Raw genomic sequence first — 17226 nt, 5'->3', positions numbered from 1 at the left:
CTCTAGCGCCACCTCACCGGCCCCAGGGACTGAAATTTCATTGCAAGGTTTCCTGCTTGCCAAACACACACTCTCTCAGTCCATTGACCCTGAATTGCACACTTATATTTCCCTGTTATGTTCCTTTCATGTCAAGGCTTACTTTACTAGAAGTGAATGATAGAAAAGAATTAACTGGGTAGCTAGTGTACTCAATGTCCAATTAAATCCTGGTCACAATCATTTGACAGACAAACTTGGGACTGAGTAGCAAGTAGTTTCTTAGAGATGCTGGAACATCATCACCTTCAGTTAGGCTGGAAGTGTCCTAAAGGCGAGTGGAGAGTAGCAGAGAGGAGGTGAGGGGCCAGAGTGAAGGGGCGGGGCAAGGAGCTGGGGGTGGGTCCTGGAGCAAAGGGGCGGGGCAAGGAGCTGGGGGCGTGTCCTGGAGCCGAAGGGCGGGACAAGGAGCCGTGGTACGGGGCGGGGCCTAGAGTTGCGGGGCGGGGCGGGTGGGCGGAGCCTCGCTGGTTGCCCAGAGAACCCGGGACAACAAAAGGCGCGGGCAGCCGAGGCGGCTTCCCGGTGGAGATTCGCCGCCGGGTCCTAGCTGCGCCCGCCCCGCCGCCGGCGACGGCGGCTCCGGAGCTGGTCAGTGCGACTGTCGGGCGGAACCGGGAGCGCTGCGAGGGGCCGGCTCGTTGGCTTGCGCGCCGCCGCGCCTCAGCCCCGCCGTTGGCTGGAGCGGGCGCCGGTTGGGAAGCCGGGCGAGGGCGGGCTGGTCAGGCCGGGGGTGCCGGGGACTTGGGCCCCGCCGTGGTCGCAGCGCCTGCGGATCCGGACCGCGGCCCCTCCCGGGCTCGGGGGTTGGTTGGGCCGCGGGGCCGGCAGCCGGCGGGAGGCTGCTTGGTGGCCGTGGCGCCGGCGCGGTCCTGTGAGGGGCTCTTCGGCTTCCTGGGTTCCGTCAACTAGGACTTGAATATCATCATCATCATTTGAATCATTATCCAATAACATTATTATTTGTGTTTTGCTTTCTGCAATGCCGGTGCTTCTGATGACTAGTGGAACCATTTGAAGATCTGTTACTGGGTGTCTAAGAAAATTCCGGGGGGCCGGAGCGGCAGTGCAGGTGGCAGACTCAGTTTCCATCCTCAGCCTCCCAGGTGGCCCCCCGAGTGCTTTCTCCAAGGCGCAATTCCTGAGCACTGCCAGCGGTCACCCAAGAAACCAAAAAACCGAATTCTTAAAGCTCTCCTTGTTACCAAACAAATATCGTATTAGTCTTTAGTCATTATTTTAAAGATTAGAATAAACTTTTTGATTGCTCTTGCAAGTGGAAATATCTCAAGTTGGAAACTTTTATGAACCATCTGAGTTTCAGGAGCCAGGCTGGGCTTGGTGAAGACTCTAATTTTGTTTACTACTGTGGCATTTAATTAATCTGTATAATAAAAACTTCAGAGATAGGTGTCTAGAAATAAGTGAAAGAACTAACTTAGTCTTTTTTCTTTGTAATGGGGGGGGGGGGGCACACCCTGCAGTACTTGGGAGTATGAGGACTACGTAGGATGCCAGGAGTGGAACCCGGCTAGGTTACGTGCAAGACAGATGCCCTACTTACTTGCTATCTTTTCAACACCTAGCCAATTTAGTAGTATTGCAGGCTCTTTGGAAAAGTTTTCAGTACCAAGTGATTACAGAGTTTTAAGGGTCCAGGAAAAAATTACCATAGAGTAATGTTTATTCACCAGTGATGAAAACCACCAAAGTTGGATACATCTTTTTGTTTTGGCCATGAAAGGTAGTTGCTGACTGTGTTTTGTGATTTTATAGCCCAAGGGACCTGCTTTGTTTTTATTCTCTAGGCTTTGAATGGATTATGTGAATTATTTCAGTGATCCTTTTTAGGCTATTCAAGTTTTGCCAAGAACTGCTGTTGTGTTTTAGTGGCTATGCCATGATTAACCTTTCCATGGCAGGTAGTGTTGAATACATTTTATTTCCTTTTTTTTTTTTTTTTTGGTGGGGGGGGCACACCCGGTGGCGCACAGGGATTATTCCTGGCTCTGCACTCAGAAATCACTTCTGGCAGGTTCAGGGGACCATTTGGGATGCTGGGAATCGAACCTGGGTTTGTTCCAGATCTGCCACGTGCAAGGCAAATGCCCTACTACTGTGTTATCGTTCTGGCCCTGAATACGTTTTCTTTGTCCATTTAGTTCACCAGGCTACTTACCCATAGTGTTCAAGACTGGATCTACTGAAACAGCCTGCTCCCAACTCTAACTGGTCATTTTTTTATCATCTGCCTCCTACACATTGCTATTATTTATTACTTACATCTTTTTTTTAAAAAAATTTTTATATGGAGTGTATCAATCTGTTTTCAATCTCTTTATACTTCTCAACTGGCATTGTGGACCAGTAGTTGAAAACCACTTGAGTTTCTAATTTTTAAATTTTTTTATTTAAACCATTGTGATTTACAAAGTTATTCTTATTTGGATTTTAGACATAATATTCTAGGACGAACCCCACTATCAATATTAATCTCTCTCCATCAATATCCCCAGAGTCCATCCCATCCAACCATATCTGTCCCCACCTGCCATCATAACAGGTATCTTTTTAAATTTGGTTGTTAAAGCTTGGTTCTCATGATTTCAGTGTTGTTGACCCTGGCTTGGATGTTTAGTTCTTTCCTTTCTTAACACCTTCAATGCATCTGAGGCCCCTGAGATCCTGCCTCCTGTCATTTCAAATGTCTTTTCTCCTCTGTCTTTCTCTTCCCACACTCAATGTTTTTCCTTCTTTTCATTGTATTCTGCAGGGCCAAGGTGTCCTCAACTACTCCCATTTAAGCTATTGCATTTTTTCATGCAGTTATTCTAAAGACCACATGTAAGTGCTATCTTGTGATTATCCTCCTTCTTCTGGCTTACTTAATTTTACATAATATCTTCCAATTCCTTCCATGTTGCAGTGATTTGCATGATTGTATCATTCTTTATAGCTATGTATGGTAGTATTCCATTGTATATATATACCACATCTTCATGATCTACACATCTATTGTTGAACATCTAGGTTGATTCCAACTCTTAGCTATTGTTCTGAGTACTGCAATGGATAGTGTGATGTGCATACATCCTTTTAGATGAGTGGAAAACCACTTGGGCTTAATATACTCATATTTTGTTTAGGCCACATTCAGCAGTGCTCAAGGCATACTATTTATTATTTCTGGATCTGTGTTTAGGAGTAATTTTTGACAAGGTTGGGTGACTTTATGGGTTACTCGGATCTAACTGGGTTGGTTGTGTTCAAGGCAAGTGCCCTGACCCCTCATATCCAAGTTTTTGTGTAACTGTAGATTTTCATTTCTCATTTGCAAGAGTGGAATTGCTGGTTCATATGACAACTGTTTACCTATGCCCTGCCCCAATTTTGGGGCCACACCTATCAGTGCTTAGGGGGTATTCTGTATGCTTTGCTCTAGGGCTGTTCTTGGCAGTACTCAGCATGTGGTAGTGATTGGGATGGAACCCAGGCTTCTTGCATAAAAGCATGTACATTGGCCCTCTGAGCTGTCTTCCTTACTCACTTTTGTGTTGAACGCTTGGAGGAGCTGTAAGGCTGTTTTCCACACACCTGCATGATTTTGCATTCCTTTTAGAGTGCATTGAAGTTCCCTTTTCTCTACATTTTTGTCAACATTTCCCACTGTTTGTTGTTGTTAAACAACCTTTTGTTGCTGCTGCTCTGGAGAATACACTCAGGAGTGATTTCTGAGTGCAGAGCCAGGTGTGGCCTAAATCCCCCTCAAAAAAAATTTAAGTCTTTTGATTAATGCAAATGAGAAAATATTATATTTACCTTTGCTTCCAACAATATGTACAAGTTTTTCAGAATATGTCTTATAAATCTTTGATTTTTTTTTCATTTTGATTCTATTATAAGGGAAATAGGTCTTTTTATTTGTTTTGGACCAAACCTGATGATACCCAAGAATTAATATTGGCTCTGCACTCAGGAATCATTGTTGCCTATGGTGTGTGTGTGTGTGTGTGTGTGTGTGTGTGTACGTGTATGTGTATGTGTGTGTTAATAACCATATAGGGTGCTGTGTGCAAGGCACTGGCATCACTCCCATTCCTATAGGTAAAATAATTCACGTGTATGTGTGTGTGTTTGTATATATGTGAGGGAGCATTCTAGGTCATCCTCAAAAAATCACTGATGCTAGGAATCGAATCTGGGATTCCATTTGCATCTTCTTCAGTTCCTTGAGTCATTGAGCTAGTTCTGGTATTCTCTGTTTTTTGTTTGTTTGTTTGTTTGTTTGTTTTGTTTTTTAATCAAATTTATTTTTCACATTATTTCTTGTAGCTTCCAGATTACTATATTTATTATATTCCATTAGAGATCTTCAGAAATAAATTTAGGGGCTGGAGCAATAGCACAGCAGTAGGCCGATTGCCTTGTATGAGGCTGACCCAGGACAGATTGAGGTTCGATCCCTGTCGTCCCATATGGTCCTCTGAGCCAGCAGCGATTTCTGAGCACATAGCCAGGAGTAACCTCTGAGTGTCATCTGGTGTGGCCCAAAAACCAGAAATAAGTTTAACATAATTTAGGGTAGAGAAGCAACTTTTCTTTTTTTAATTTTTATTGTGATAAAAGTGAATTACAAATCTTTCACAGTAATATTTAAGGCACATAGTGACAATGAATGAGGGGCATTCCCACCACGTGTTGTACTCCCTCCACCTCTGTTCCCAGCATGCATTCCACATCTACCTCCTTTACCCCCCATATGCTATTGGAACTGTTCCCCACTTGTACAGCTTGTTGTAGATTGGGTATTGATTCTGTTGTTGTTGACTTTGGATTTAGTACTCAAGTTATCATTTTTTATTTCCACCAAATGAACATATGACTGTCTGGTCTTGGTACCATAAAAAAAAAAGGCAAACAAAAAAGAGAAAAACTAGGAGGAGTCTGTCTAGGTGTTATAAATATCCATTTACAGGAAGGAAGGAAAAAGAAGAAAAAGGCAACAAAACAAAACAAAAACAAAAAACAATAAGGGAGTAACAACAAAAGTACAAAAAGAATAAAAAAGAATAGACCCAAAACCAAAACCATCAAGGAAAAAAAAGAAAGACAATCAGATCAACTTCTTAAAAAAGGGTTGTGTTTCTCCTCCTCCTCCTCTTCCTCCTCCTCCTCTTCTTCTTCCTCCTCCTCCTCCTCCTCCTCCTATTCCCTCTAAATATTGGGGGAATTAGAATGGGAAGTCCCTTGACCTAAGAGAGATACAGGGTTTCTCTGCCCTTGAAGCATACTACCAACCACAGGCTCCATACTCACTCATTTTACACACCCCAAGGTCTTTTTATGGTGCTAGGAAACTTTCCATTCAGATGTGAGTGATGATATCTTACATCCCACCTCTGTAGCTGGAGATCTTGTCATTTGTGTAGGTAAAGGCTAGGAGAGAGTTTTTCTTTATGGTTCTAGGAGTTCTGTTTCATCATTATTGTTGTAATCAGTGAGAAGCAACTTTTCTATTCTTTACCTTTTTTGTTTTTCCTTGTGCTTGCATTTTATTTTTAATTTTAGGAATTGCGATTTAAAATATTGTTAATATCAGGGTCTCATGCAAAAAACTTTTAAACATCATACCATAAATCAGTGTCAGCTCTTTTCCACAATGTCCCAGTGTTATTCTCCCCTCCCCACCTGATACTATTCTCCATTTCCCCTTTTATGCTTCCTATTAGAGATCAGTTCTCATTTTATCTTGTTTTTGAGTATTTGTTGTTTCTTTATTATGTTACTTTAGTTATACTACACAATAGGAAATCTGTTTAAAGCTCTTGAACAATGACCCATATGGGGATCAAACCAACAACCTATTAATTCTGATTACTTTTGAGTACAAATTTTAGTTTTAAATTTATATTGATTAATTCTTAAAACCATTTTATGTGGTTTATTTTAAAGTTGTGGCCAAGATATGTTCCTTTTAAATCGTAGCTATGAAAATCTAGGAGCTGGATCAATTGTACAGCAGGTAGCACCTTGCAAGTGGTTGATCTTGGTTCGATCCCCAGCATCCAGTGGGTTTTCTGAACCCACTAGTAGTGACCCCTGTGTGTTGCAGAGTCAAAAGTAAGCCCTGAGAACTGCTGAGTGTATCCCCAAAACAAAAATATGTAATACAAGTGTGTTTTTGTAATTTTATTTTATTTTATTACAAAGCCCTTCACAGTTATGTTTCAGACTATTAATGTATTGGGGCCAATAAGGATTTGTTTTTTTATACATATTACAGTAATTTAATAATCTCATTACCTTAATTTTTTGACTCCAGTATTTAAAATTTAGATGAATGATCTGGTCACCATCTAAGGAGAGTAGAAAGAATAGTATAACAGTATACTTATTACCTGGCTTAATCATTTAACAGCTCATAGCCTCTAACTTTTAAGGTTTTTTGCAGCAAATCCAGACATTTTTTCTATTAATTACAGATATATTTTTGAAAGACAAAAAAATTGCTATGCTATAGAAACATATAGAATCAATTAAAAGACAAAATCAGTCAAAGACAAAAAGACTTGCTGATGCTATAGAAACATGTAGAATCAATGTTTTTTTTAAATTTATTTTTATTTAAACATCTTGATTACATACATGATTGTGTTTGGGTTTCAGTCATGTAAAGAACATCACCCATCACCAGTGCAACATTCCCATCACCAATGTTCCAAGTCTCCCTCCTCCCCACCCGACCCCCGCCTGTACTCTAAACTTTTAATTGACTTTGTTTTATAAGATGGTTAGTTTTACTAGTTTTACTAAGATAATGGAATTTATAACTAAATTTTGTTTTTATTTTGATACACAGGCGTGCAGATCTTACATAAAATGGATGTTTCTCCCAGTAGATACTGAATATTAAGTAGAAAATCTATTTAGTAAAATCTAAGCTGCCATGGAAGAAATACCTATAAAAGTTGCTGTAAGAATCAGACCTCTGCTATGCAAAGAAGTTCTTCGTAACCATCAAGTTTGTGTGAGGGTTCTCCCCAAAACCCAGCAAATTATCATTGGGAGAGATAGAGTTTTTACTTTTGATTTTGTTTTTGGGAAACGTTCCACTCAAGATGAAGTTTATAATACATGTATTAAGCCCCTTGTATTATCACTCATTGAGGGCTATAATGCAACTGTTTTTGCTTATGGACAAACTGGATCTGGGAAGACATACACCATTGGAGGAGGCCATGTTGGTAAGATTCTCCTTTTCTCTTTGATTTTCATTTGAGAAACTAGAAAGAAGCTAAATTATACTAATTATACTAAATTATACTAATACTCCCTATGTACTAGGTGCTTAGCATATGAATTGAGACATAAGGTTAGTATAATGAGCTATGTATGTTCATAAGACCATCATTTAATATTTTAATTGAAGTTTCAGGGGCTGGGGAGATAGTGCAGGGATTTAGTCATCACCTTGCTTATACCCTTATACAATCCCTTATACCACATAGGGTCACCTGAGCAACCAAGAGTAAGCCCTGAGGACCTTGGGTATACCCCTCTCTAAAATTGTGATAACCATCTTCTTAAAATTGGACAAAGTTAAAATATATAAAGTTTCTAGTGAAATATAAAAAAAATGATGTGCTCACTGTCTAGCACCTTTGTCAGTTTGAGTAGAATTTATGATAGAATTAAGTCAGTATGATCAGATTTTGTGTGTATTTTAATAACCCACTTAAATTACTAAAAGTGCTATATCAAGGTAGTAGGTGAGACTTAATTATGCGGTAAAACATGACTCCCATTTCCTAGCTAGATTTCTGTCTTCAATACTATTTTTTTCTCCTGATTTAATTTAATTTAGTTTAATTTTATTTTTATTACTATTATTATTATTATTATTATTATTATTATTATTTTGGTTTTTGGGTCACAACTGGTGGTGCTCAGGAGACACTCCTGGCTCTGTACTTGGAAATCACTCCTGGTTCTGAGAACCATATGGATCTGGGGATCGAACCACAGTCTGTCCTGGGTTGGCCACATGCAAGGCAAACTCCCTACTGCTGTGTTCTCTCTGGCCTAGCCTTCCATGTATTTTTAATGTTAATGTTTCTTTAACTCCTCTTTAAAACAAGGTAGGGCATCAATAAATGCTTATTTGTAGTATTGTTAGGCTGATCTATATTTTGGGTTTTGGAAATGATAGGAGAGCTGTAAATATGTTCCTTGACCTATTCAGGGACTGAAAAGATCTCTTTTTTTTTTTTGGCCCACACTTAGGGCTTAACTCTTGGCTCTGTGCTTAGGGATCACTGTTTGTGGGCTCAAGTGAACATACGGGATGCTGAGGATCAAACCTGGATTGGCTGAGTGCAAGGCATCTGCCCTATTCCCTGTACTACACTTTGACCCCATAAAAATTGTTTTCTTTCTATAGTTGACTCTCCAGAGGTTAACATTGTTAACCATTGTTATGACTTTCTCCTCCTAAAGTATTCTCTGTCTAAATTGTATGTCTTTCATTCACATGATATTTTCTCTGCAATTATTACATGGTTAACTAGCCATTCTCCTTCTAATAGGCTTATTAGATTTCTCAGATTTATTTTTCACAATTGCAAGCAAACTGTTGATCCTTATAAAACACCTTTGGGTAGGCACATATTCTCTGTAGGCCTTTATCTGAGGCAAAAGAATGTTCATTTCTAAACTTTCCATTCCTTTGATGCTGACCATTCTCTAAAAGCTTTCCTACTTTATATTCGCATAAAGAGGCCGTGTGGGCTCATGGGAGAAAACTAAGCAGAATTCAATGAAACAAAATTTTTTTGCTATATGGCTTTTTTAAACCATTGAATAATTATATTTATATTTAACATGATATAATTTTATAGATTTGAATAATTACAGTTAATTATAGTTACCAAATTGTTGTGCACCAATTTATCATTATAAATTTTGTTTTTGGAAGGGGTTTGGTTCACACACAGTGGTACTTAGGGGCTATTCTTGGCTTTGTGCTCTCTATGAGATTCTCACAAAAGGAGAATCTCTGTGAGAGATTCATGGCAGTGCTCTTGGAGCCAAAGGTGGTGCTGGGTAGAGTGTTTGCCTTGCAAGGGGCTGACCCAGGACCAGCAGTGGTTCAAATCCTGGTTTCTCATATGGTCCCTTGTGCCTGCCAAGAGCGATTTCTGAGCACAGAACAAGGAATAACCTGAGAGCTGCTGGATGTGGCACCAAAACAAACAAAAAATGCTAAAAATAAACCCATAGCCTCAGAAAACAGAAATAAGATTATCAGGGCCTGAGCTATAGCACAGTGGTAGGTCATTTGCCTTGCAAGCAGCTGACCCAAGATGGACCTGGGATCTGGGTTTGATCCCCATCGTCTCATATGGTCCTCCAAGCCAGGCGCAATTTCTAAGCCCATAGCCAGGAGTACCCCCTGAGCATCACTGGCTGTGGCACAAAACAAAAACAAAACAAAACAAAACAAAAAAGCAATAAGATTATCAAGCAGGGAAGGGAGCATAGTCAGGAAAAACATCTATGGATAGTGGTGGAGGGAAAGCACTTTGATGGCAGTTATGATAGAAACACATGCCTAAAACATAAATACCTAAACTATTGTAAACCAATCACTTTAAAAAAAAAAAGGAATGGATGGGGCTGGAGTGATAGCACAGCAGTAGGGCATTTGCCTTGCATGTAGATGACCCAGGACAGAACTGGGTTCAATCCCCTGCATACCATATGGTTCCTGAGCCATATAGACCAGAAGGAATAGACAGACCATACCATATGGACCATACCATATGGTCTCCCTCAGGAGCGATTCCTGAGCACAGAGCCAGGAATAAATCTCTTACCTTTGCTATGGTCCTTTTTGAGCTACTATCATGTTTTATCTCAAACTTCCTATACACCCAGATTACTACACTAACAATTTAAGTAACTTCCCCACTTAGAAATCTGTCCTTCCGAACTCTTATCCACTGCTGGTGGAATGCCGTCTAGTTCAACCTTTATGGAAAGCGATATGGAGATTCCTCCAAAAACTGGAAATCGAGCTCCCATATGATCCAGCTATACCACTCCTAGGAATATACCCTAGGAACATAAAAATACAATACAAAAATCCCTTCCTTACACCTATATTCATTGCAGCACTATTTACCATAGCAAGACTTTGGAAACAACCAAGATACCCTTCAACAGACGAATGGCTAAAGAAACTGTGGTACATATACACAATGGAATATTATGCAGCTGTCAGGAGAGATGAAGTCATGAAATTTTTCTATACATGGATGTACACGGAATCTATTATGCTGAGTGAAATAAGTCAGAGAGAGAGAGAGAGAGAAACGCAGAATGGTCTCACTCATCTATGGATTTTAAGAAAAATGAAAGATATTCTTGCAATAACAACTTACAGACACAAAAGAGAAAAGAGCTGGAAGTTACAGCTCACCTCAGGAAGCTCACCACAAAGAGTGATGAGTTTAGTTAGAGAAATAACTACATTTTGAACTGTCCTAATAATGAGAATGCATGAGGGAAATGGAAAGCCTGTCTAGAGTACAGGCGGAGGTTGGGTGAGGAGCAGGGAGACTTGGAACATTGGTGATGTGAATGTTGCACTGGTGATGGATGGTGGTCTTTACATGACTAAAACCCAAACAACACAATCATTTTAAATGTGTTTAAATAAAAAATACATTAAAAACATAAACATTTTGATAATAAGAATATAAGAAGTTACTTTTCCAAGCTTAAAAATATGCTTTTGTTGTCTATGACACCTGAAAAAGTCTGCTTATGTTAAGAATATAAATTTGAATTCAGAGGTATATACCAATAATTTAATCAATTTCAAGTTTAGATTTATTACTTTAATGATATTTACTTCTAGGTATCATCTGAAAGATTTAATGATACTTATCTTTAGTTATTGTCTGAAAAAAACAGAATCCATTTGTCATTTTTATAGTGTTCAGAATTTATAAGACTTTCTATCTACATGTTTTATTAATGTATTTTATATGTTCATGTATATCTGAATATACTTGTACATATTTTTATAATAAACTATATTTTACCTCCTTTTATTATAAAAGGGAAAAAAAGAAATTTGTCCTTCCCAGATTAGATGCAAATACAACAGCAAAAATATTCACTTTAAATACCAACTTACCATATTAATAATTTTCATCTCACAGAGAATAAAACTGACAGTTTATTGTGGTTCTGTGAAACCTGAGGTGATCTAACTTTTGTCACCTCTCTTACCTCATCCCACATCACCTCTTTGTTCCCTCTACTTTGTTTTTGGCTGGGCCATGCCCAGTAGTTCAGTGGTTACTCCTGGCTCTGCTCTTGGGTCATTCCTTTTGGTGCTCGGGGGACCATATGGGATGCCGGGGATCGAACTTGTATCTTCCATATGCAAGGCAAATGCCCTACCTTCTGTGCTACAGCTCCAGGCCTGGTTCCATTTACTGCTTGTTTATTGTTCACACCAAGGGAGCAGCTTAACAGTGCTTGTATTCTCTGCCTGAGTCACTCAAGTCTTATTTGCCATCTCTTAAATCTTTGCTCATCTATCAGCTTTTCAATGATGTTCAGCATGAGATTCCTAAAGTTGCAAGTACCTCCCACCTAAACATACACATACTTTCAGTATTTGCCTTCCCCCTTTTTTTCTTCAGGCACACTTATACCATTTAATATATCATATTCACTGATAAGGTTTTTCCTGTTTTATTGTTTACTATTGTATATTTTTTCCTCAGTGTAATTTCATAAGGGCAGATTTTTTTTCCTTCTGTTTTATTTAGTGATTATTTCCAGAATCCTAGAAAATTAATGAATATAGTATCAGCTAAATAAATAGTTATTAATGTTTGGGGAAATTTTAGGTGAGGATATATATTTGAAAACTGTAGCCTTTGAGTTTAATATTTTAAGATTATATTTATGGGGATGGAACAATAGTACAGCAATAAGGGCATTTGCCTTGCACACTGCCAAACAGCGATCGATAGGGTTCTATCCTCCACACCGCATATGGTCCTCGAGCCAGCCAGGAGCAATTTCTTGAGCACAGAGCTAGAAGTAACCCCTGAGCACCATCAGGTGTGGCCCCCAAAGCCCAAAAATTATGTTTATTTCAAAATGTTATTTTTTAAAAAATATTATGTGTGTAGGGGGCATATCTGGTAACGCTCATTTCTGGCAGTCTTGGGGGACCAGATGGGATGCCAGATACTGAACCTGGGTCAGCCACATGCAAGGCAAAGCCCTACCTGCTACACTATATTGCTCTGGCCTCAGTATTTTTATTTTTATTTTTAGCTTTAGTTTTTGGGCCACACCCGCAGTGCTCAGGGATAACTCTTGGCTCTTCGCTCATATATCACTCTTGGCAGTCTCAGGGGACCATATGGGATGCTGGGGATCAAATCCAGGTTTGTCCTAGGTCTGCCATGTGCAAAGCAAAAAAAACTCTACCACTGTGCTATCTCTCCAAGCCCAGGCCTCAATATTTTTAAAAATATTTATTGTTTTTAAAGTTTTCTTTTTTCTATTCAAAATGTTATTTTTTATTATTCATGTTGCTGTGGATCAAATCTATGTAGGTCTCATGTGTACAAGGATTATTCTAGGTTTCATATGCAAAATAATTTGTGGTGTTGGGGATCATACCTGTCTGTCTCGTATGCACTCTACCACCTTATATTACTCTCAAATTGTAGAGGTCTAACGAAATTAGTTGAATAGCAAAGTAAGCTAATTGGAGTTGAATTTATTTTTAAGAGTCAAATAGGGGCTGGATAGGAAGCATAGGGAGTAAGGCATTTGCCTTGCATGTGGCCGACCATGTTCGATCTGAGGTGTTTCATATCGTCCTCCGAGTCCTTCCAGAGTAATTTATGAGCACAGATCCAGAAGTAATGTCTGAGGGCCCGGAGAGATAGCACAGCAGTGTTTGCCTTGCAAGCAGCCGATCCAGGACCAAAGGTGGTTGGTTCAAATCCCGGTGTCCCATATGGTCCCCCGTGCCTGCCAGGAGCTATTTCTGAGCATAGAGCCAGGAGTAACCCCTGAGCACTGCCGGGTGTGGCCCAAAAACAAAACAAAAAAAAAGAAGTAATGTCTGAACGCCACTGGGTGTGCCCCAAACACCAAAAAAAAAAAAAAAAAAAAAAAAAAACCAAACAAACAAAAAAACGTTTTAATTGTGCTTTTCTTTCTAAATTTCTAGCTTCAGTTTTGGAGGGTCAAAAGGGTATCATTCCTCGAGCTATCCAAGAAATATTTCAGAACATCTGTGAGAATCCTAGTGTTGACTTTACTATCAAAGTGTCTTATATAGAAGTATACAAGGAAGACCTGAGAGACCTTCTAGATTTGGAGACTTCTGTGAAGGATCTTCACATTCGAGAAGATGAAAAAGGAAATACAGGTAAATTGACCTACTTAGTAAGAACTTTTATTTATTTGCAAGCAGATATAATTAGTTTCCTTTCTGTATATATACACGTGTGTGTGTGTGTGTGTGTGTGTGTGGTATAAGTGTCTGTGTGTCTGTGTGTTTGGGTTTAGTACGACTTTGTGCTCAGGATTACTCCAGATGATGCTTAGGACCACATATGGTGCTGGGGTTCAAACTGAGGTTGCTGCATGCATGGCAAGTGCCTTACTCTGTGTATTGTCTCTCTGATCCTATTTCAGTGAAGCATTAAAAAAACAGAAGAGATGCCAAATGAATTTGCTTTTATTTGGGAGTAGGATAGCTTAGCAATATCTGTTAAATTACTCAGGTGAAAGTAGAAGTTCAGACTGGTTGAGAAGATTAAAGGGTTTATTTGTGGGGCCTGGAGAGATAGCACAGCGGTGTTTGCCTTGCAAGCAGCCGATCCAGAACCAAAGGTGGTTGGTTTGAATCCCGATGTCCCATATGGTTCCCAGTGCCTGCCAGGAGCTATTTCTGAGCAGACAGCCAGGAGTAACCCTTGAGCACCGCCGGGTGTGGCCCAAAAAAAAAAAAAAAAAAAAAAAAGGGTTTATTTGTAATTGAAGATATTCATCTTCTACCTTTCCTCTGATCTTTTTATACTTTTTTAATCATAACTGATGATGCTCAGAGCTTATTCCTGGCTCTGTGCATAGGAATCACTATTGGTAGTACTAGTAGTAGTACTGGTGCTACTCAAGGAATCATAGGTGGTACAGGAATCAAACTGGTATTGGCCTTGTGCCAGGTAAGTGTCCAATCCCCTGTACTATCTTTTTTGTTTTCTTGGTTTTTGTGCCACACAGAGCAGCGCTCCTGAGTTACTTTTAACTCTCATTTAGGAACCACTCCTAGAGTTACTAGGACAACCATATTAGATACTTATTAACTGGGATTGAACCTGGATCAACCACATGCAAGGCAAATGCCCTATCTGCTGTATAATAATCCCTGGTTGGTTTTTTATTTTTTTTTAAATCAAACCACACCTGTTGATGTTCAGACCAGATGAAATATCAGGAATTAAACTTGAGTGGCCACATCTAAGGCAGATTCTCTACATGATGAACCATAACTTCTCTTTGGTTTTGAATATATATACTATATATTTTCTTTTCATTTTAAGGGCTTACTTATGAATTCAGGAATCATTTCAAGTGCTTTAGTTGTATTATCTCACCACCCTCTCCTCTTTTATTTTTATCCAACATACCTGTTGCTTTTTTTTTTTAATTTAATTCTTTTTTTTTTTTTTTTTTTTTTGGGTCACACCCGGCGGTGCTCAGGGGTTACTCCTGGCTGTCTGCTCAGAAATAGCTCCTGGCAGGCACGGGGGACCATATGGGACACAGGGATTCGAACCAACCACCTTTGGTCCTGGATCGGCTGCTTGCAAGGCAAACGCCGCTGTGCTATCTCTCCGGGCCCAAATTTAATTCTTTTTTTATATTTTTGGTGACAGTGCCAGGTAGAGTTAATTTTCAGAGCCTCCAAATATGAAATACTGAGCACAATGCAGGGTCCCTTTTAGATTGTTTTGAATTTAGAAGATTTTTTTTCATTAAGGAACCATGATTTATAATACTGTTAATGATACTTTAATGTATACATTGTCCCTACACCACACTTACCAACAGAGTTCCTATTTCCTTCCACCAGTGTCCCTAGGACTGCTCCCCCAACCTACCCCACTTCCAGAAGGTAAACTCAGTTCTGTAGATAAACTCTCTAGTTCTATTTCCTTCCTTTCCATGGTGGTTTATATTTTTGACTCAAAAACTTTCATTATTTGTTATTATTATTTACTTAATTTCCCATGTTCTTTTTTTTTTACCAATTTATGATTAATTTTTATTTTTAAAGCATAACAGTCTGAGAGGATTCTATAGTCCTTATTTTATATAGATACATTTTATAGCCCAGCCTGTGGTTTATCTGGGAGGATGTTCCATGTACAATAGAGAAGAATATGTGTACTCAGGGTTTTGAGGATAGATAATACTATATATAAATGATAGGCAAATCTCTACCATTTCTTCCTAGAAGGCTACTGTTTTGTTTAGAATTTGCCTCGTTGATCTATCCAGCAATTATAGTGGAGTGTCAAAGTCTCCAACTACTATTGTATTGCTTCATATATCTTCAATATTTTCCTTCATATACTATTAGCAATTGTAAATAGTTTGGCAGTCCTTTGATAGTCCATTAGGCGTTTTGGAGTTTTTCTTGGTGATGATCCCTGGTCATTAGGATATGACAATCTCTATCTTTCATAGCCTTTTAAAATGGCCCTTTTGTTGTTGTTGTTGTTGTTGTTGTTTTTGGGCCATACCCAGTGACACTCAGGGGTTACTCCTGGCTAAGCGCTCAAAGATCACTGCTGGCTTGGGGACTATATGGTACTTTGGGGATCAAACCCAGGTCCATCCTGGCTTGGCCACATGCAAGGCAAATGCCCTACTGCTACGCTATTGCTCCGGCCCTGAAATATGGCCTTTTAAGAGACTTGTTTGCTCATGGAATTGGTTTTAGCCTATGTTTCTAGACTTTGACTTTGATAATTTGTTTACACTGACTATTCAATTGTATCTTATAGGCAGTAGAATGTTGGGTTCTGTTTTTTCATGTGTCCTGCTACTCTGTGTTTCTTGACTGGTGAATTCAAAGGGAATGTTGCACTGGTGAAGGCGGGTATTCTATTTTTGACTGGAATTCACTACAATCAAACTTGTAATCATGGTGCTTAAATAAAGATTATTTAAAAAAAGAAATTGGGTGAATCATTGTGATATAGAAATCTATTATCATTTTGTGTAAGTTACGCATGTTTGTGAAGTTTGTCTTGTATTTTAAAACTCTTCTTTAGTGGCTGGAGAGATAGCATGGAAGTAAGGCATTTGTCTTGCATGCAGAATGACGATGGCTCAAATCCCTGCATCCCATATGGTCCCCTGAGCCTGCCAGGAGTGATTTCTGAGTGTAGAGCCAGGCGTAACTCTTAAGTGCTGTTGAGTGTGACCCAAAAACAAAAACAAAACTCTCCTTTAGTAATTCTTATAAACTGGTTTTAAGGCTATGAACTCCCTAAACTATTGAATTTTTTAATTTCACATAATATACATACTTTTTATTTATTTATTTTTCTTTTTTTAAGAACCATGATTACATACATGATTGTAGTTGGATTTTAGTCATAAAAAAGAACACCCCCTTCACCAATGCAACCTTCCCAACACCAATGCCTCCCAATATATGCAAGTGGCTGACCAGTTGTCCCAACACCACTTGTTGAAGAGCCTTTCCTTGCTGCATTTTTCATTTTTTCTTGCCCCTGTATCAAAGATTAGTTGATTGAATGTCTGGGAACATTCTCTGAATACTCAAGTCTATTCCATTGATCTCTGAGGGTCTGTCTATTCTAATACCATGCTCTGTTTTTGTTTGTTTGTTTTTTTAAATAACTATTGCTTTGTAATCCAGTTTAAAGTTGGGTAAAGTGACGATTCTCATTCTCATTTTCCTTTTCCAAAGGGTTCCTTGTGGGTGTTTATTGTTCCATATGAATTTTAGGAATGAATTTTAATCTACTTTGAAGAACGTCATGGGCATCCTTTGACAGATTGCATTAAATCTGTACAGTGCTTTAAGGAGAATTGCCATTT

The 17226-nt window shown here is 39.1% G+C and overlaps 1 protein-coding gene across 1 annotated transcript in view; it reads left to right on the top strand.

The window, feature by feature from the left end:
• Positions 1–584: 584 nt before the first annotated feature.
• Positions 585–17226, top strand: part of KIF27 (kinesin family member 27) — a 111155-nt gene continuing 94513 nt past the window's right edge. The window contains exons 1-3 of the mRNA XM_049770699.1: positions 585–630; positions 6899–7283; positions 13313–13513. Coding sequence (XP_049626656.1) covers positions 6986–7283; positions 13313–13513 — 499 coding nt within the window. The 5' untranslated portion in view covers positions 585–630; positions 6899–6985. The remainder of the gene's footprint in view (positions 631–6898; positions 7284–13312; positions 13514–17226) is intronic.

Source organism: Suncus etruscus, chromosome 3 (assembly GCF_024139225.1).
Source record: "Suncus etruscus isolate mSunEtr1 chromosome 3, mSunEtr1.pri.cur, whole genome shotgun sequence".
Taxonomy (NCBI): domain Eukaryota; kingdom Metazoa; phylum Chordata; class Mammalia; order Eulipotyphla; family Soricidae; genus Suncus; species Suncus etruscus.
This window is presented reverse-complemented; position numbering and strand designations above follow the sequence as displayed.